This window comes from Staurois parvus, unplaced genomic scaffold, assembly GCF_062004578.1.
Source record: "Staurois parvus isolate SC_StPar_1 unplaced genomic scaffold, SC_StPar_1.0 ptg000546l, whole genome shotgun sequence".
Classification (NCBI taxonomy): Eukaryota; Metazoa; Chordata; class Amphibia; order Anura; family Ranidae; genus Staurois; species Staurois parvus.
This window is the reverse complement of record NW_028318342.1, coordinates 1,315,940-1,338,151: the sequence shown is the minus strand read 5'-3', so window position 1 is coordinate 1,338,151 and position 22,212 is coordinate 1,315,940. Positions and strand designations below refer to the sequence as shown.

General features: G+C 42.6%; 1 protein-coding gene across 1 annotated transcript in view; it reads left to right on the top strand.

The window, feature by feature from the left end:
* Positions 1–21,004, top strand: part of LOC149451205 (proton-coupled folate transporter-like) — a 395,966-nt gene extending 374,962 nt beyond the window's left edge. The window contains exon 7 of the mRNA XM_089690900.1: positions 17,767–21,004. Coding sequence (XP_089547026.1) covers positions 17,767–17,821 — 55 coding nt within the window. The 3' untranslated portion in view covers positions 17,822–21,004. The remainder of the gene's footprint in view (positions 1–17,766) is intronic.
* Positions 21,005–22,212: the final 1,208 nt, after the last annotated feature.

The following is a 22,212-nucleotide window of genomic DNA, read 5'->3' as shown; positions in this document are numbered from 1 at the left end:
TTAGGGGGGAGAAAGCGCTCTACCCAGGGGCTCCATATGCGTAAGAATTTAGGAATCGTGTCAAGAATTGTGGCTTCCACTTTTGCATGTATCATGGCTTGTGTCATTCTAGTTTTGGCGGCCGCGATACTCAGGGTGGGGGATTTCCAGGATTTCGCTATAACCTGCTTAGCCGCCGTTGTAACTTGCATGATGAGCCTAAATTGCGAGTTGGAGATGCCAGGGGGGCATTGATTGAGTAGGGCTATTGATGGGTCGGGTTGTAGGGTGGTTGTGCAAAGTGTAGAGATCATGGTGAAGATTTCACCCCAAAAGGTTCGGGCTATTGGACAGTCCCACCACATATGGTAATGCGTTCCTGGGTCCGTACAGCCTCTAAAACAGTTGGGTGAGTAATTAGGGGTAAATTTTGCTATTCTCACCGGAACCAAGTACCATCGGGTTAAGACTTTATAATTCGTTTTCAGTGCTACTATGTTCTGTGAGGATGATTTTGTGTTGGCCCAAATGCGGTCCCATTCAGACGGGTCAAATGTCTTTCCCATATCCACTTCCCACTTATGGGTATACAAAGGGGGGGCCATGGTAACCGAAGTAGTGAGAAGTGAATATAAGCAGGAGATAAGCCCACGCCTATGAGGGTCTTTGTAGCATGCTCGTTCAAAGGAAGACATGGTGTCTGGCCGATTGGTTATTGTGGTATAGGGAGCGTAAAAGTGTTGTAGCTGTAAGTATCGGAATATTTCGGAGGCTGGGAGGCTATGCGTTTCCCGCAGCGAGGCAAAGGATTTAAACTTATTCCTCTGTAGGAAATGATGTGTACGGAGTAAATTAGCAGAGGACCAGGCTTTAAATAAAAGGGGTGCCTGCCAAGCTGGGGGGAAAGCTGGATTTCGCAGGAACGAGAGCATAGGATTGTGTGGTGATTGGAGAAGATAACGGGTTTTCAGTTTGTCCCATAAGGATAGAAAGTGAGAAGTGATGGGGTTGGTTATAGGGCGGCGATCCGTCGGCCTCAACCAGAGTAAGTTTGCGGTAGATAAAGGGTCACATTCTATCGATTCAAGCGCAACCCATTGAGGAATTTCAAAAGTTGCATGGTATTTAGGCAGCTGGGCTAAATGCGCTGCCTGATAATATTTGTTAATGTCGGGTAGGCCCAAACCTCCACTGAGCTTAGGGCGATAGAGGGTGGAGCGAGGTATACGAGGACGAGTATTGCCCCATACATAGGAAGAGATGCGACTCTGCAGTGTGCGGAGGTAATGAGGAGGTACTGGGACAGGGAGGACTCTAAACAGATATAGAATTTTTGGGAGGATTGACATCTTGATAACCGCTATTCTGCCGAGCCATGCGAGGGGAAGGGAAGACCATTTGGTCAGAAGGGTTGAGAGGTGGTTTAGCATCGGAAGATAGTTAGCTGCGTAAAGGTCTGATAATCTAGGAGTCAGTTTGATACCCAGGAAAGGGATATGACGCTGTGACCATGGGAATGGTAAAATCTGCTGCAAGTGCGACAACTCTAAAGGGGAGAGGGAAATGTTAAGTGCTGTCGACTTATTAGGGTTTACTATTAGGCCCGAAAGCACGCCAAATGTCTCAAGGAGCCGAAGTAAAGAAGGGGAGGAAGTTAATGGGGATGTAAGAAAGAGCAAGATGTCATCTGCAAAGAGACATAATTTATGATGCGTGCCCCCTATTTCGAGTCCCTTAACATTCGGGTTAGCTCTGATTAAGAGGGCCAGGGGCTCTATAGCCAGGGCAAAGAGCAGGGGGGACAGAGGACAACCCTGTCTCGTGCCTCTGGAAATTGGGAACTGAGCTGATCTGTGCCCCAGATACCTGATTCTGGCCGAAGGTTCTCGATACAACGAAAAGATCCAGGTTAAGAAGTGTGGGCCAAAACCCCAACGATGCAAAATGTAGTTGAGGTATGGCCATGAGACTGTATCAAATGCTTTCCGAATGTCTAGGGAGAGGAAACAGGTAGGGACATTACGAGACCTAGCTAAGTGTGCTAGAAGAGATGCACGCCTGATGTTATCTCCTGCTTGTCTAGGTGGGATAAAGCCCACTTGGTCGTTATGAATTAGAGAGCCAATACACAAGTTAGGACGCGAAGATAGGATTTTTGCTAACAATTTGATGTCAATATTAAGAAGATATATTGGCCTGTAGGTGGACCACTGCGTGTCATCAGAGTTCGGCTTTGGGATCATTGAAATGTTCGCTTGCACTGTTTCGTGGTTAAAGGTGTGGCCAGATAGTAGATCGTTAAAAGCATTAGTAAGGATGGGAGTGAGGAGGTGAGCAAATTTCCTATAATAAGTGGCTGAGAAGCCATCCGGGCCTGGGCGTTTCCGTAATTTTAGATTTTTAATAGCGTCTAAGGTTTCAGTAGGGGAGATAGGTCGCTCAAGCGCCGCGAACTGGCACTCTGAGAGTTTTGGGAAGGAAATGGAAGTTAGAAGGGTGTCGGCTTGTGCGGAGTCAAAAGGTGTGGAAGAAGAGTAAATCTGTGACAAATGTTTATGGAAAGTCTGTAGAATGTGTTCTGGGTTACTAGTGAGGTTGCTGGAGGAGGAGCGAATCCGGATAGGTTTAGTGAGTTGGTCGAGCCTACGAAGTGAGAGGGCCAGGAGTGTATTAGGTTTATTTGCCCTAGTATAATATTTATGTCTAGATCTACGGAGAGAGAGTTCCGCTTGATCTGTGAGAAAAAGATCTAGAGCCAATCTAGATCGCTCCAAGGCTTCACGATTAGCAGGCGTAGCAGCCGCCTGAAAAGTTTGATGGGAACGATCATAGGTTTGCTCCAGTAAGAGACGTTGTTGCCTCTTGGTTTTATTTAAAAAGGATGCTTTGCTAATGCAGAACCCTCTCAATACCGGTTTATGCGCTTCCCATAACAGGAGAGGGGATATATCAGGGGACTGGTTAAGAGTGAAATAGTCTTTTAGGGCTGCTTCAATTTCTAAACAGTGAGCTGGGTTTGCGAGCAGGTTATCGTTAATGATCCAAGAGGATTCGGTGGGAGATGGAGCTAACGAGGCCATAGCCGTGAATACGGCGCAGTGGTCAGTCCAAGGGATTGGAATTATTTCAGAGGTCAGAAGCCAAGGGGAAGAGGCGATAGTAATGAAAATATGGTCTATCCTGGAGAATGACTGGTGAGGATGAGAATAAAAGGTGTATTGGCGTTTAGTTGGGTTGAGTTCCCGCCATGTGTATATCAAAGAATAACGATGTAGTATAGCTTGGAAGGTCTGTTTAGAGGCAGGGATGGGGGATGGTTGAGGAGATTTGTCAAGAAAGGGATATATTACACTGTTAGAGTCTCCGCTAACAATTAGAGTTCCGCGCTTATGGTGATCTATAACCGAGAGTAAGTGGGAGAGGAATGGTAAAGGGTCTTGGTTTGGGGCGTAATATACTACAATGGTAACATCTGTGTCTAGGAGTTGCCCTACTAATATGAGGTAACGACCCTCCGGGTCTTTGATTTCGGTGCATAGCGTGAAAGGTGTGCGGTGGAAGGCTATCAGTACCCCCTTGCGCTTGGAGGTGGCAGAAGCCGTATAGACCTGAGTATATCGAGGACCAAAAAACTTAGGAGTGGAGTTGGGAGTGAAATGCGTTTCCTGCAGACAGACCACGTGGGCTTTAAGTGTAGCAAAGGTTCGGAAAGCCTTATTCCGTTTCTGTGGTATATTGAGACCCTGTACAATCAGGGTGAGGATATTTAGCAAGCCCATGGATAAAGTGCAAAGCGATTTGTATAGCGTGGCACTCCCACTTGGGGTGTAGCCTGACGCTTACTGCAGGGGATGAGAGCGTTACGAAGCGTGTTGTGCGAAGTCATGGAGTCATGTTGGAAGGAAGGAGGAGGGGTACGGCATAAGAAAGGTAACAGGTGAAAAGGGGTGTAGAAGGCCATTCGTGGCCTAAAAGGTGGGTTCCCTAAGGACACCCTGAATCAGGGTTGGCCAGGGAACAACAATAGCCCAAGTGTTATTAAATAACCAATAACACAAAGGCTAGGGTGGAGTGTGCAGGTACGCGGACCGTGAGGGTGACAGCTGCGTATTTAATAAGTTGTGGCTAGGTCCCGATAGAAAAAAAAAAAAAAAAAGCTGGTGCATAAAAAGAACATTCAGGAAAATCAGGGATTCTAGATTCAGGCGGCACTGGTAATGCTAGTTGAATAACATTGGTGTAAGGGTGTGGTATCTCATGCCGCCAGAACCCAGGATCCCAAACATAAACTACAGTGAAGCTCAGGAGGGGGGTGTAGAACAATCCCCAGATATTGGGGCAACCAAAATTTAACAGGTAGAGGAAAAGTGGATAACTACGGTGGTAATCGCCATGGTGATAACCAAACGAGTACACCTTACGGTGCATGTGGCGAAAAAAGGAGAAAGAAAAATAAACATGGAATATTGTTCAGTCCATGGTATCTTGCGAAGGCAGGCCCGGAGACGAAAAACGTCCCCGCTTGTGGAAATGGAGTTGACCTTCAACTGCACGTGTGGGGAGGGACTTCCGCGGTGAGCAAGATGTGGACCTCCGCTTGGCGCTTTCTGAAGGCGTCGCTGGGGAATGTAGTTGCAGGATCCGTAGGGTGTCTAAAAGGTCCTCTGGAGTCTTGCAGGTGTAATCTCTGGACTGGTATCGGAATCGCACTGCAAAGGGGAAGCTCCACCTATATTGTATAGCGTGGTGTTGGAGTACTTGTAGGTGGGGTTTCATTGCCCTGCGCTTGGAGATGGTTGCGGGGCATAAATCTTGGAACAATTGGTAGGTATGACCTTGGAACTGAAGAGATTCTGCGTTACGGGCAGCCTGCAGGAGTTGCTCTCTGGTGCGGAAAAAGTGGAGCTTGGCTATAATATCGCGTGGTGGACCATCCGTGCGTCGTGGTGCTAACGCCCTGTGAACTCTATCCAATTCTAATCTGTCAATTGGGATAGCTGGAGCGAGCTCTTGGAACAGAGCTGTTATCGTTGATTGGACATCAACAATCGTTTCCGGAAGGCCACGGATACGCAGGTTTGAGCGCCGTGCTCGGTTTTCAAAGTCCTCCAGTCGTGTTAATAATGTTGCGTTCTCGTCACGCAGAAGATCGAGGTCACCCGTAAGCGTCTGAAGCGAAGCGTCAAGACCATCTACCCTCTGTTCTAGGTCCGCAGTGCGCTGTCCTAGCTCACGGATTTCCCTAGAAAGTGTGGCAGTAATGCGGTCCGAGGTTTGCTTCAAAGCTTTGTGTAGCATTTTTTCAAATCGTGATAAAAGGTCAGTGGGTGTAAGGTCAGGCATCATGGCTTGTGCAGGGACATCTGTCTCACCCTCAGACGTGCAGGGATGGCTGGGCTGCGGATCCTGCAGGGCTGCATATGCCCCTGCTGCTTGCTTGCTTCCACGTGTTGGAACGGCAGCCATCTTTGTGGAGGCCTTTGCCAAGGCCTCTTTAATAGTTTTGGTCGATGGGGGGACCTGATGTCGGGGTGCCCCTTTGACCATTTTGCTGTTTGCTAAGGGGGGGGGCTGTTATACTATGCTCAGCCCCCCCTGCTCTCTCCTTCTTTACCGCAGCCGCGGTATGCTGTGTGTAGCGGTGGGCGGGCTTATGGCGGCTCACAGTGGAGACCCAGTCCCCTGTCGGATTTCTCCGACCTGAAGCTGAGGATCCCCCTCAGACCTGGGCTGATCAGGACCCGGGGTGGTTGCCATGGGGATCGGATCCCCCTTGAGTGATTGCAGGCCGGGACCCGCTGCAATAGAACGCCGTCACCCGACAGGGAGACGGAGCCTCATGGGGACATGTCCGTCCCGCCGGCCACGCATGCGCACTCCCCTTTCATCACTTTTCATTACTCTTTAAAAACACTTGGTGGTTATGTTTTTGATTAAGAAGAAATAATTTTGCACTTGGGCACTTTGACACAGAGTCTTTACTTTTGATTGGTATGATTTTTCTTACACGTTTGTTTTTTGATGACTTTCTTAGTTTTCCAATCAGTATATTTATCATTCATGGGGATATTCACAGTATCTTTGATATGTGTTTTCATAGCGCACATAGCACTTTATCTTTTTACATGTTCAGAAAGCACACTGAGTACAAGGCAGCTCATTTGCATACTGGGTAAGCTCTGGACAGTATTCCATCCTCATGACCCAGTAGTCAAGCTTCATTCATTTGGAGGGTCTCTACATTCACTCTTGCCCCAAGATAATTGTCCATAATATGATGCAGCCACTGCTGATGGTTACTGGCAGCAGACAGCCCTGGGCTATGAAGACTAAAAAATAATTTTAAGCATTGCTCAGGCAGCCATCCTCACTGCTACTCCTCATTTAATACTCAGAGACATCTTGTCTGTGTGATGTTATTCTAACAGCCACTGGAAATTATGACATAGGTACATCCATCAAATGTTTTGCTATTCTGCTCCCTCTGCAAAGGCAGGATGAGTGGCTTTCCCTTTGTAATGTGTATCAAGGAGTGTTGCCAACAATTAATGGTCCCTTTACCTAATTTGAGGAATCCTAGAGTTTTTTTGCAGGCTCTGGAGCATGCAGGAGCCCATGCTCTGCAAATTAATGTAGATAGAGGCACTTGAGTCCTCATGGTTGCTGAAATGATAATATCCTGAGCTACCTTCCCCAACCACATACTGTTTTCTAGGTTTGTGAGGCATGACCCACCCCAGGAGACTGTACTATGCCATCTACAGCATCAATGTCCCCACAAAAATCATACTCCTCCTCCTGTGTCTGCTGAGGCCTCATGGGCACAGTGTCTGGATAAAGCAGGTCCCGAGATGCAAGGAAGTTCTCTTCTTCCTTCTGCTGCTCTGCATCAAGTGCCTAGTTTATGATGCCATGCAGTGTGTGCTTAACAAGGATACAACTGGTACAGTATCACTAATGCCCACAGTGTCGCAGCTCACCATTCTTGTCACCTCATCAAACAGTAACAATGCAGCGCACATGTCCTCTATCAACAGCCACTGGCATGGAGAAAAAAAGACTTGCTCGCATAAGCCTGCCCGCATGCCATAATCACACAGGTATTCACTAATGGCCTTTTGCTGCATGTGCAGTTGCTGCAGCATGTCCAAAGTCAAGTTCAACCTTGTGGGCATGTCACAGAACAGGCAGAAAGCAGGGAGATAGAGTTTCTACTGAATTTCACCCAGTTGAAGGCTGGCTGGGTAGGACCACTTGTAGTGGTTACAAACCTTTCAGGCATGCCTCAAAAGATCTTTCAACACAGGGTGCCTATTGAGGAACTGTTGCACCACCAGATTGAAGATGTGTGCCAGGCAGGAAGCATGTGTCAAATTCCCAGGATGGACAGCAGATTAGTGCCATTCTCACAACAGGGTTTACTACTTCTGGGCCTGCCCCTGCAGAAACAAAATAATCTCTGCCCCAATATGGCCCCTGTCCCCTAGGCATACCAGTTGCAACATTGCATTGCATCTTTTAGCCAGATCTGAAGAATAGCCTATCGAACACTTAATGGGGACTGGGGGATCAGAGAATGACTCAACAGAAGAGGGCATTGAGGAGGAGAAGCAGGAATAGGAAGAGATGAAGGGGAAAACTCTGGAACTATCACTACTACCAACAAGAATGCTAAGCAGTAGAACTAGCTCTAGTGTCCAGTGGTGTTCCCTATCCTGCATTCTGGTTGCTAGCAGAGTCACCCAGTGGGCATTGAATAATATATAGTGCCCCTTTCCATACATTCTGAACCATATTTCTGTGGTCATGTGGACCTTGCTACTGACTGCATGATCCAGTGGCATGGAAAGATTGCCTTGCAGGAGATGGTGAAAGGCTAGGGTGGCCTTATGGACAAAGAAATGGTGGCCATGAACCTGCCACTGCAGTAGAGCACAGGTCTCAAACTTGCAAAAAGGGGCAGAATCCACCATCCGGAGAGGCAGAAGTTGTTAATTCAACAAATTGTCCAAGCTGTCATTTAGTTGCTGGGCATAGGGATGGCCTGGGCTGTATATTGTTTTCAATATAGCAGCTGGAGCAGTGAAACTTGTCCGTTCAATGCTACAGCTGGTGGGATGAGGCTGGAAGGATCTGTGTGGCCCCATGCAGACCTTTCTATGCTGGAGGAGCTATATTGTAGACCTCTGACACCCCTTGATAGACTGTTATTGCTATTGCTGGAGGATGCTGAGAGAGAGTAGTGTGAAATGGGGGGAGGAGGAGGAGGATGGCATTTTTTCTAATGAATAGTGTTCTGATGCTGTTTCCAATAAGCAGAATTGTGAGAGGTCAGGTATCTCTTCATGTGGTACCCAAATGACCAATGGTATTGCCACTCTTGATATGCTGGAAGCAGAGACCGCAAATAACAACTATATGATCTGCTTCACATGTAATGAAAAATGCCCACACAGGTTATCTTTAGGGAGCAGACCAGGGAACAATAGTGCCCGGAACTCTTGGACCTTGCCATCTGGTGAAACAGAGTGGTTTCTTCTTCCACTTCTGTTTGAACTGCCTTGAATAACTTCCTTCCTCACTTGGGTTGGACGTCTTCCTCACTTTCCTCCTCTGCTTTATCAAACAACCAGATATGGTTGGAGGCATCATCATCTCCCCCCCCCCCCCCCTTATTGCTGGAGCCAGCATGGCAGTATGCTGTGACTGTGGGAACATCACTGCCAATTGGTTCTCTTTTTTTGGTGTCCCTTCCATCTTGGCATCTACTACTCTCCTCCTAAACCTCTGAGCCCATTAATTACTGTGCATCTTCTTGCAGCAAGTGGCTCAAGCTGTGCTTAAATAATTCAGCAGACTCCTCCGTGACAGTTTGGCTCTTTCCAAATGAAAAAGATGGTCTTTCCATCTTTTAGGCTTCCAAAAATGTCAGCTACCAATGTATGTAAACTGTAGAGGTTGCCTTAGGTGCCATAAGGCAACATGTAAGTAGTGCAATATTGTACAATGTCTTTATTTTTTTCACTTGTATCTTGTATTTCAATGTGTTTTTTTCCTAAGCATTAACTAGCGATAATTCGTAATTAAGCTAAATTCTAAGATTTCTGATATCTGCAATATTATTGCAGAACCAAAGAAAAAAAAATAAGCAACACTTTGCAATGTTTTGCAATAATTTACACTGGGAATTTGGACATGGCTACTGGGATTACCTTGCAGCGTTGCTCTGGGATTTCCTCTTACACTTATCTTGTCCTTCGCTCCCTCAATGTCCCCCCTGCAGCGTCCCCGGCCATCTTCTCCGGCCAATGCCAGCATCTGTCTTCCGGGTTCCGGTACCTGCGAGCATCAGGATGTATGGGACGTACGGGGGATGGAACCAGCGGGAAATTTAAAAATGTTAAAAAGTGGCATTTACTGAATACACTAAAATCACATAGTAAAACATTACTGTATCAAAGCATTTCACATACATTTTGTCCCTAGTGCTTTGTCCTGTGCCCTGCCTGCATTTTTACTGTTCTTTCTGCCTGGAAACTGAGAAAAGTCCATGGCATCCAAAAAGCGTCCCTTTAGGTTAAAAGTGGTTTTAGACCGGCTAGAAAACAGTGATAGTAAATTAGAACCACTTGCAGAATTGAGTGATAATGATTCGTGGGGAAATTCGTCATCAGACACTGAAAATGATTTTGCGACTAAGCTCAGTGATGTGCAAACTTTGCGCTCTATTTCAAATTTCAGTGTTTTTGGTTTGATTATATTATTGAATTAAATGTATTATTATATTATTATTTTTTATGATTATTTATTATATTATATTTTATGATTTCATTTTTCAAATTGTATCATACCCTGGATGTTTACTAGAGTCTTGTTCGTACAGATTTCAGTGAGTTATTCCTAAAAATTACAGGCCTACAATAAAAAAACCAACATATTTCCATGCAAAAAAATGTACTGCTTTGAGCACAAAAATACTGACATAATCAGTCTGCTGGGGAGGTTAAGCTAGTGGTTTTGCCTTTATTTTAGCATTGTTGTGGTGCCTGCATCCATATTGAGATGGCATTGATTGCTTTCATTTATTACCTGTGGCTACTGTTTAATACTACACTGCTTTTGGTACATTAAACATGTGCACTAAATGTGGACTAAACAACACAACAACTCAATCTTCAGTGCTCCACTGAAAACAAAAGGCACCTGCTGTGGTGACTCCAACAGAATCAAGCTGGGCCTTGTTTCCCTTGAGAAGTATGACTAAGATCTCACACAGACCAAAGCCTCGTGTTGAGAAATACGAGCCGTAAAGGCATCATTCCTGTGTAAAGGGCCAAATGAGCCTCTGTGACCTACACGATTAACGATTTTCATGGCGGGCCAAAGCCTGGTCATGGGACAGATAAGCCGTAAAGGCCTTACTCCCTGGTTGAAAGGTCAGGAAGGTATATAAAATTTGATTTCCTTTTTCCTGATTGTAAATTGTTTATTTGGTGAATATTTGCTTGATATAAGCCATAAAGGCCTTGATATTTATGAGTTGTGCTTTTCTAATTTTGCCGTGAGGGCATATATCTGTTTGTGTTATATTTTTTATTATGCTTTGTGAAGAATTATTATTGTATTTAGTTGATCTTTGTTTAGACCAGTTGTGTGGTATTTTGTATTTATTTATTTATTTGTACATATTAATTTTATATTTTTATAAGAAAATGTTTTGTTTTGTTTTTTTTGGTGGCAAGAGTTTCTTTAATAAAAAATGTCCAACCGAATCAAGCTGCTGTTGCCGCTGATGACCTCATAACAAATAAATAAAAGATCATAACTAAATAAAACCCAAATAAATAAATCTCAAACACGAAGAAGGTAAAAAAAAATAACCCCAAACATTTTTTTTACTAGTGCTGTTATACATGACAGCTTCCTGCTGTCAATGGTTGTTAAGGACACCAGCTGGTGCAGACATTACTGAGTCCTTAACCAGCAATGTCAGCAGCCCCATACAATTACATTGCGGGAATCCCCTGCCAGGTAAGCAAGGGGTGGGATCCCAGTGATGTCATAGACCATATATGCATTTAAAATGAGGATTTTTTGGGGGGATTTTTTTTAAATAAAAGACTTGTCAAATGTTTGAGTGTGTGGGTTACAACTTTTTTTTTGTGTGTGTGTGAATGTGTAATGATACTATATACCCCATACTCATTCACATAGGAGGGGCCAATATCTGAGTGCCCCATTATTGTTAAAAAGGGCTTTCAAATTCTGATAAGCTCCCCATCCACGGACCCCCATAATCAACAGGCAAGGTTTGTGGAGAAGAGGCCCTTGTCTTCATTAATATGGATACAATGTCCTTTGGCAAGGGGGTACCCCCTTAGCAAGGCACTCCCCCATGTTGAGGACATGTGCACTGATATGGTTTGGGAGGTGGGGGTGCATGCTCCTCCTTCACTTTTTTCTGGCCAGTCAGGCTACATGTTTGAAATAAGGATCTGGTATCGATTTTCTGGGGGACCTTGGGCATTTTTTGTTCATGAGGTATCTCCTTAAAATCCATACCGGACTCTAAGGGGCTCTATGCATTTTTTTTTTCATTCTTGCTGTAGGATGTAATACAGCAAAACCTGCATTTACAAAGAATAAAATTAAACAGTTTAAATTGACAGCAACTGACATTCAATGCCAGTTTCTTCATTTAAAATGAAAAAAATGTACACAGGCCCCTCCAAATTCCTCTCAAAATATATAGAATATTCCTGGTAGGGTGGTCTACGTGCTTTTTTTATTAGTATTTTTTTAGACATTGAGATTTCAGTGCTTAAAGCATCACTGCTGCTAGATGCATGGAATCTGTAAATATATTTTTTTTTTGCATTGGTACATTTGATTTCTTGTCAATAAATGGGCCCTTTACACCTTATTAGGGAATCCAGAATTTCCCCCAGCATGTAAAACTGCATCTTTTTGCACTGCCGAATAACCAAACTTTCATACATATTTCAGTGCCTGCAAGGGAGGGATTGACAATCACTCTCCCAATTATTCCATCCTAATATGGTGCCGAGAGAAGCTTGGATGCAAAATTTTCAGCATTTTCACATTTTGTTGATTCTGTTGTGAGTCATAAGCAATTATATCTAACCAACAAGGGGAGAGAATGTACTATATGAGGGAGCTGAAAATTACACTATCAGAAGAAGATATCTTAAAAAGTTTTATATTAACTCATAAATTAAATATTTCTAATATTGCCCAAGAAAGAAATTACAAATTGTTAAATCACTGGTAATGAACCCATTATAGACTAAATCCCTTTTTCCTTTCCGTACCCTAATAATTTGAAAATGTTAATCAAAATGATAAAACAAAAAAAAATGGGCACTGCTAAATCGACAGGTTCCTCTCCCATTGTTTCCAATGGGGTTTGGATTCGGCATCCAAAATCTTTGGAGTTTGCTGAACCCCTGCCAAGCTGAATCAAGGGCAAATCACTATTTATTTTTCCTAGCATTGATTTATTATATTAATATACACTGCTCAAAAAAAATCAAGGAACACTTTTTAATCAGAGTATAGCATCAATTAAACACCTGGGATATTGATCTGGTTAGTTAAGTAGTAGAGGGGGTTGTTAATCAGTTTCAGTGGCTTTGGTGTTAATGAAATTAGCAACAGGTGCACTATATGGGCAACAAGGAGACGACCCCCAATATGGGAATGGTTTTACAGGTGGATGTCACTGACATTTTTTTTCCCTACTCATATTTTCTGACTTTTTTCCACTAATTTTGCATTTGGCTAGGGTCAGTGTCACTACTAGTAGCACGAGGAGATACCTGGACCCTACAGAGGTTGCACAGGCACCTCCAGGATGGCACATCAATACGTACCATTGCCAGAAGGTTTGCTGTGTCTCCCAGCACAGTCTCAAGAGTATGGAGAAGATTCCAGGAGACGGGCAGTTACTCTAGAAAAGCTGTACAGGGCTGTAAAAGGTCCTTAACCCATCAGCATGACTGGTATCTGCTCCTTTGTGCACAGAGGAATAAGACAAAATTACCTCCAGCAGGCCACTGGTGTGAATATCTCTGACCAAACAATCAGAAACAGACTTTATGAGGGTGGCCTGAGGGCCTGGTATCCTCTAGTGGGCCCTGTGCTCACTGCACAGCACCATAGAGCTTGATTGGCATTTGCCACTGAACACCAGAATTGGCAGGTCCGCCACTAGCACCCTGTGCTTTTCAGAGATGAGATCAGGTTCACCCTGAGCACATGTGACAGACGTGAAAGGGTCTGGAGAACCCGTGGAGAATGTTATGCTGCCTGTAACATCATTCAGCATGACCGTTTTGGTGGTGGATCACTGATTGTCTGGGGAGGTATATCCATGGAGGGACGCACAGACCTCTACAGGCTTGACAATGGCACTCTGACTGCCATTAGGTATCGGGATGAAATCCTTGGACCCATTGTCAGACCCTACGTTGGTGCAGTGGGTCCTGGGTTCCTCCTGGTGGATGACAATGCCTGGCCTCATGTGGCGAGAGTATGCAGGCAGTTCCTGGAGGATGAAGGAATTGATACCATTGAATGGCCCCCATGCTTACCTGACCTGTACCCAATAGAACACCTCTGGGATATCATGTTTTAGTCCATCTGACGATGCCACGTTGTGCCTCAGACTGTCCAGGAGCTCATTGATGCCCTGGTCCAGATCTGGGAGTAAATACCCCAGGACACTATCTGTCGTCTCATTAGGAGCATGCCCCGGCATTGTGAGGCATGTATACAGGCCATACAAACTACTGATTACCATTTTGAGTTGCTGCAATGAAATTTCAGCAAAATGGACTAGCCTGCTGCATCATTTTTTCACTTTGATTTTCGGGGTGTCTTTGAATTCAGTCCTCTGTAGGCTGATAATTTTCATTTCCATCAAACGATGGAGACGACTCCCCAAAACAGGAATGGTTTTACAGGTGGAGGCCACTGACATTTTTTCCCTACTCATCTTTTCTGACTTTTTTCCACTAGTTTTGCATTTGGCTAGGGTCAGTGTCACTACTGGTAGCACCTGGACCCTACAGAGGTTGCACAGGCAGTCCAACTCCTCCAGGATGGCACATAAATATGTGCAATTTCCAGATGGTTTGCTGTTTCTCCCAGCACCATCTCAAGAGTATGGAGGAGATTCCAGGAGACAGGCAGTTACTCTAGGAGAGCTGGACGGGGCTGTAGAAGGTCATTAACCCATCAGCAGGACCGGTATCTGCTCCTTTGTGCAAGAAGGAACAGGATGAGTACTGCCACAGCCCTACAAAATGATCTCCTGCAAGCAACTGGTTTGAATGTCTCTGACCAAACAATCAGAAACAGAATTCATGAGGGTGGCCTGAGGGCCAAACATCCTCTAGCATCCCTGTGCTCACTGCCCAGCACCATAGAACTCAATTGGCATTTGCCATTAAACACCAGATTTGGCAGGTCTGTGCATTTCACAGATGAGAGCAGGTTCACCTTGAGCACATGTGACAGATGTGAAAGGGTCTGAGGAAGCCATGGAGAATGTTATGCTGCTGTAACATTGTTCGGCATGACCATTTTGTTGTTGGGTCAGTGATTGCCGTGGGAGGCATATGGAGGGACACGCAGACCTCTACAGGCTAGACAATGGCACCCTGATTGCCATTAGGTATTCGGATGAAATCCTTTGACCCATTGTCAGACCCTCCGCTGGTGCAGTGAGTCCTGGGTTCCTCCTGGGACATGACAATGCCCGCCTCATGTGGCGAGAGTATGCAGGCAGTACCTGGAGGATAAAGGAATTGACACCATTGAATGGCCCCCGTGCTCGCCTGACCTAAATCCAATAGAACACCTCTTGGATTTCATGCTTCGGTCCATCCGCAAGATTGACCTCAGACTGTCCAGGAGCTCAGTGATGCCCTAGTCCAGATTTGGGAGGAAATACCCAAACTATTGAGTACCATTTTCAGTTACTGCAATGAAATTTCAGCAATATGGACTAGCCAGCAGCATATTTTCACTTTGATTTTTGGGTGTCTTTGAATTCAGTCCTCTGTAGGTTGATAATTTTCATTTCCATCAAACGATGGGGCATCCTTACATTCCTAACACATTACCCAGTCCATATCAGTATAGATATCCAGCATTAAATTTTTCCCAATTGAGATTTGATTTGTTTTCAAAGTGTTCCTTTAATTTTTTTGAGCAGTGTATTTCAGATGATAAGGATTCCTTGCAGCCCTCCTTAGTACATTTTAGTATCCATGGCCATAATGTTTTTATATAAACTGGATTGAAACAATAAATCTGATATACAATGTCAAAGTCTATATTGTCTTGATATGATCCTGATAAAAGTATTGGTGTGTATGTTTAGATCATCAGCCTCCTACTGTCTATTAACGAAGTTGACTCTTCCAAGAAATGCATAGATTTGCATGTTATGTTTTCCTATGAGTTGTGGACAACATCATTCAAGAAGAATGTCTCTAAAGTTGATATTCTAAGTGCGATAAGACTAGGTGTAATTCATCTAAAAGTATGATATTATATTAGGTGACATTAAAAGAATATCAATCTGTGATTTTTTTTTTTACTTTTGAAATAAAAACCTGAGCGCATCTGGGTGTACTCAACTCCTCAGTCACAGTGACATGTCTTCTTATCTCCTCTCGCCTTCCACTCACTCTAACATCAAGCCAAAATTGATCACATGCAACGGTGGTGTGCGTGTGTGCAATCCGTGGGCAGAGAAGAGGCCAGTATTGGCACTTCTGCCCAGGGATGATGACGCACTGCTGGTGCCTGTGTATGGTGGGAATCTCCTATTACCCTCACTTAAGATGGCCCCGGTGTACTTCTGGTGGCGTGTGTACAGTCCACGCGTGGAGAAGAGACCAATATTGGCACATCTGCCCAAAGATGAAGACTCACTTCTTGTGTCTCCATGACCAATTGGACACATGTTGGGGGAATGTGTGGCTATAAAAGGTTGTAATAAAATGGCTCTCCACCTACTGAGGAAGCCCTGAGAGGGGGTGCAACGCATCTAGGAAGAAGGAGCCGGTACTGTGTTACCACGCCGCCACTATCTTGCTAGCGGAGCGGTGAGCTAGATGTGGATACACATTTTAAACTTTTTAAGCTTTTATATCTGTAAGTGTTATTTTAGTGGGGATACAATAAAGTGTTATACAAAGAGCACTATATTTCGGTCTTTCTGTTACATGAGATCAATTTTGGCGTGATGTCAGAGTGAATGGAAGGTGAGAGGAGATAAGAAGTAATGTCACTGCAACTGAGGAGTTGAATACACCCAGATGAGCGCATATTTTCTTTTCTTGAGGTGAGCAGGTTTTTCACCTGGTGTGGTGGAGGATCACTGACTATTACTAAAGAAGACATTCATGGAAGTGATACATGTCACTGAGGGGATTGTTTATGGACTTTTTAGTTTAACACTTGTATATGTTTTTCACAGGAGTATTTATGTTTTCTAACAATTATTAATTTAGAGAGTTGCGCTGCACTAGTAATTTGGGAATTTATTTAGATAGTGAGGTGGAATCCACTGTTTTTGTGTTCAGCAAGCAACAAAGAGGTATTTAATTGTAGGGGGGGAGCGGGTACCCGAATTTGACAGGTACCTGCTACCAATTCCGGTCTGGTCGCCTAGGCGACCGGAAATGGAAGGTGTCCTCCCTCCTTGTAGTCTGTTGGGACACGTGACAGGTCCCAGAAGACCACAGGACCATTCATGAAGCGAAACGCTACTCGCGCATGTGCAGTGGGTACCCGGCTGTGAAGCCACAAGCTGTCACAGACGGATGCCCACACTGAAGATGCCAGCCTCCTGGAATACAGGACAGCCGGAGAAACGGGCTGTGGGGGATACACCGCGGGACCAAGGGACAGGTAATTGGCTTTTTTTTAAAAGTCAGCAGCTACAGTTTTTGTAGCTGCTGACTTTTATTTTTTGACAGGGTGAATGGAACTCCTCTTTAACTAGCAACAGGGTCAATTTAGAAAAATAAATTATGTGATATCTGCTCTTCAGCAGGGAGTTCACTTTTAATACATTGAAACTGAGTGAAGATTCAAAACAAAAAGAGTTTGTGGATATTCAACTTTTTGTTTCACTTTTTGTAATAAAAACTTTTTGCACAAATTATTTTAGCTGATGTGGTGGTTGACCTATGGATGGTACCTTAAAAATACTGGTTAATTTTCTAACAATCTGGTTTTGTGTACTGTGAGGTCCATGGGGAACTTCACAGCTCCTGACCAATTCCAAAGTCTTCTGTGCATGCGTACTATGAGACTATGAGGCAGCAACAGAAAGCCCCTACATAGGAATCAATTGTATTTGTCCTTGCATGCGCAGAAGACATTGGGACTAGTCAGGAGGGTATCCAGCAGTGTAGAAGGGTGAGTAAAGGATCTGGGCAGGGGGGCTGGGTTAACTTTGCAAAAGTAAAGTTGCTTTTTAAATAAAATAAGAATGCCGTGAATGATTTAACACATGTCCTACCCATAACTGAATTACCATTTTTATGATGAGTTAGATTTTTTTATACTGTATATGTAGGAAGAGTTCCTACCTCAATGATTTGCAGTGACAAAGTACTACATTTTCCTTAAACATTATTTGAAAATACTTATGTACAATTATTGACAAATGAAGTATTTAGATCATGTATTCATAAGACGATTATTTTTACAATTCTACCACTTTTTCTATGTGTTTTTATAAAGGTGGATTAGCGAAATTCCCACAGCACTCCCCAAGGTGATAATCAATGAAGACTAATTTACCTGCACCAGCTCAGCATATAAAGGATATAAAAGGAAAAAATGCCATTTTACATAAAATCATTACTTTTTTGTTTCTTTACTTAGCACTTGAATAATGTGAGCATAATATTTATGATCTGCTGGGCACAGCGGCATATGCAATGATTGCAATCAAGGAAAACCTAAAGACTTAAGAACATAAAATCATATTATTTAAGAAAAATATGTTAACCTTGTAACTAATATAATAACTTTGTTCTATTTTCTGTCTTTTAAAAATGAGGACAGAATTGTATTTCAGTTTGCTAAAATTTATAATTTTATGTGGAAAGTTTTCAAACTGTGGAACATTTGTTACTCTTGCAGCTAGAACACCATTTCACATGAAAATGACAGATTTGCTGCTGATGTTGTAAATAACTGAAAACTGATTTAAAGTTTATAAATCATTACAAGAAGCTTTCAAGCTAATAATGTGGCTCTGCACTAGCTAAAAAATCTGACACTTCTAGGAGTGTCAGATATCTCAGAGATATCTGCAATATCCTCTGAGCTCTGGGTTTCAAGGTCATTAGACTGTTATGGAACACAGTAGTGATGTAGGAACCTGCAGATGAAATCACAATGCATAGTGGGGAACCAGGTATCAAACAAATCCAGTAAATCCCAAACTGTATCAGATACAGAGTATTTTGCAGCCACTGTAGATATTTAAAAGTGTAACATACCAATCCATTTCTTTACATTTTAAAAAACTTTTTAAATTATTGATAGTGTCTTTTTAATAACAGGTATTTTGTGGTGTCTGCTCTTGTTCAGGGCATTTACAAGTTCAAAAACAAAATAGCCATTTATTTCTCCAGACGGTGTAGCCTGACAGCCAATCCTCCCCCATCTCCCTACCCTCCTTGCTCATTTGCCTGTCCTCTCCTCCAGTTTACTGTGTAAGCAGCCGGCTGTACTGTGACAAAGGAGAGGTAAGCTGCAGGTTTTCTGTGTAACTCCCAGCTGCCTCTCCTCCTGTCAGCAGAGCAAAGTTTAACCATAAGAGAGGACTGTGTGTGTGGACTGTCTTCCCTCTTTCTCCTAGCAACAGAAATGGACCAGCATTAAGGAGGAGAGAACCAGATGTTTCCGTAAAAAGGATTCTGACGGGAGTGTGACAGGAGAGTGATGTGACAGGAGTGTGACAGGATTGTGTCAAGGAAACTTCACCTAAGAGAGAAAGATCTGGTCAGCAAAGCCCACAGCTGTGTGAGGGACAGCCAGAGGGTACAGACAATCACAGGGTATGGAGCATGACCCAGGTTCTGAGGGATGAAGCTACCTACTAGAGTTGTTACAGGAAGCCCAGAGTAAGCGGATACCTAATCAGAGAGATCACTACAGCTGTGTCATTGGGTCTGGTGAGAGGGCCTTGTGGCCACTACTTGCTATCACCATTAATGACTGAGCCATTAGGATCTAGCTTCCAATTAATCCATAGATCTAATACCATCTGCAGGTCTTATTGACCGCCTTAACATGCTGAAAGGCCCCAACATTTAGCCGGCTGAAGAGTTAGGACTAAAGACTTCCCCTATCAGTTGCTGCCCTGAGGCCTTGTTCTTTTTTTCTTTTGTTAAAGTGGTACCTCTTAAGAGATGCTGCATCCCAGCCAATTTCTTAGAGTGCACTCTAACATAGTGTAATGTTATCATCATTTATTTTGCATTTAACGTTTACCAATATTGTTTTTTGCTGATTTACTTACCTACCCTCCTGATTCTACTAAGGGGTATACAATCTAATTTTTGCCAATTTAACATTATCGCTCTGTCTAGCAGACTGTGTTTTAATCTATGAGCTGCGTGCTCATTTATGTTCAATTTGCCATTTACTCCAACCTGTACCAATAGATTAAGAGCATTTACCACTAAACGGGTGTGTGTCTGTTTTCTGGTAGTAACAATAGCCAGATTAAAGGTATTTTACACTTGTGTATTTATCTGTGCTTGCAGTGCTTTTTAGTCAACCAGATGTATCAGAGGGGTGAGGTTATTCTTGGAGTCAAAGCACAGAGCAGAGAACCCAAAGTTACCAAGCAGCTCCCTTGGGGTTGGCACTACAGTAGGTTCACACTATCTCACCAAACACAACCAGATGCATGTCCAGCTTGTCACTGTGCAATATTTTGTACAAGCAAAGGATAGCTGATGGCAGCAACCAGCATTCATTGCATAAACCTTCTACTGCACCTAAGCTGGAGGAACATACAGATAGTTGAAAAACCTCTAACATGATTTACTTTACTCATAGACTGATTCCCAGTGACCTCCCTCCCAACATTTTATTGTGCAAACAAAGGAGGATCCAGCACCACCTGTCATTGATAAGTAGATCACTGCTGAGCCAGTAAAACATACTGTATAATATTAATTATAAATATACAAGATCACATACAGTATGATGCCCATGTAACACAGAACAATAAAACATGTTTCAAATTATTCTGGCTTATAAATTATCTGGAAAAAGAAATAACCACAAAAGGAGAAAGAAAAAGTAAATATAAATATAAAAAAGAAATCTAAGAGATAAAATAAGAGGAATAGTTAGGAGATATAAACTGGGAGGAAAAGGGGATGTAAAAGAAAGACAAAACATTAATATTCAGACTACAGAGGACTTACCTGTAAATACATACAGTGAATATAATCTCTTGTGTTTACCTACAAATAGTCATTCTCATTGCATGCATATACAGCTGTACAATATCTACTATTCATAAAACAAAGTCACATCCCATTCATGGTTCAAATCCTGATGAATGTTGGCAAGTAAGTGAAGTGAAAGTGAAAATCTGATAAACTTCCCCTCTGCATAACTGCAAAAACATATTCTCTTGAATCCTCAGGGAAGAAGTATCAGAATTATAGATGTTATTTACAAAATGTCTAGCTACAATAACTTTTATTTTTAAATGCATCCAGATAGTCTTCCAATTGATCCTTCATTTTTCTTATGATTCTACCCACATACTTTTTGGTACCCTGTACAAGTAATTACTCACAGTATATGGCGAGTGTTCCAATTTTATACAGGAGTTAAAAGGGAATGATTCATCTAGAGTTGTAGATGTAACTTCTTTCCCATTCTGAATGTGTTTACAGCAAGGACATCTATTCATTTTTACAAATAAAGTTACATCTAAACCTCAGCAATGTCTCTTTTGTTGTTTGTGTTTCAAAGTAATTTTGGGGATTGATACATGCACCCATATTTACTTCTTTTTTTATAGGATTTATGAATAAACTGTATCATTATATAACACAGGCAGATATCTGTGTACTATACAGTTTACTTTGATCTGTTTCAGATTAAATTCAGTATAGAATATGAATTTACTAGCCACATACAGCATTTTCTCCTTCATTTTACATTTTCACTTAACAATTCATCTCTGTTTTATTAGCTGTGATAATGTACACCCAATCCCATGCAAAAAATGTATTATACATATTTTTAGCTTCCATTTCATAGCTGTCAATTTGTTGTAAAATTTTTATACAGTCTAATCAACGTCCCTACCAAGATTTCACTGTCAGACTGTCTGTGATGTCCTGAATTTATGTGCAATAAATTAATCCCCATAATAGGTCTACTATATACAACTGAGAGCGCTGAACCATCCTACCCCTTCAACAAATATTGAAAAGGCACATTTTTGTCGTATTCAATTGTCCAGTAAACTTACTTTTATCATTTTACTAAGTATGCCAAAAATATAATACTGTAAATCCTTAATAACTACAGGTTCACTTTAAGATACCTTTTTCAGAAACCTTAGAAAATGTATATCTGAAATGGGCATCACAAAATTTATAAAGATATGCACCTTAGAACTAAAAGCCAAGCACCCTTTCCTTTGCAGAATTTCACAATTTTTTTTCTTATTAACTGAAAGCTTGTATTCTTTCAGGGAATGTTTAAATGTGGTCAAAATGATGAAATTGTTCAAAACATTTTGAAATAAAGCTTTTTAGCTATGTTTTTATAATCTCGCAGTTACAGTGCCTTGAAAAAGTATTCATGCCCCTTGAAATTTTCCACATGTTGTCATGTTACAACCAAAAACGTAATTGTATTTTATTGGGATTTTATGTGTTAGACCAACACAAAGTGGCACATAATTGTGAAGTGGAAGGAAAATGATAAATGGTTTAAATTTTTTTTACAAATAAATATCTGAAAAGTGTGGCACGCATTTGTATTCAGCACCCCCCGAGTCAATACTTTGAAGAACTACCTTTCACTACAATTACAGCTGCAAGTCTTTTTGGGTATGTCTCTATCAGCTTTGCACATCTAGAGAGTGAAATTTTGCCCATTCTTCTTTGCAAAATAGCTCAAGCTCTGTTAATACTT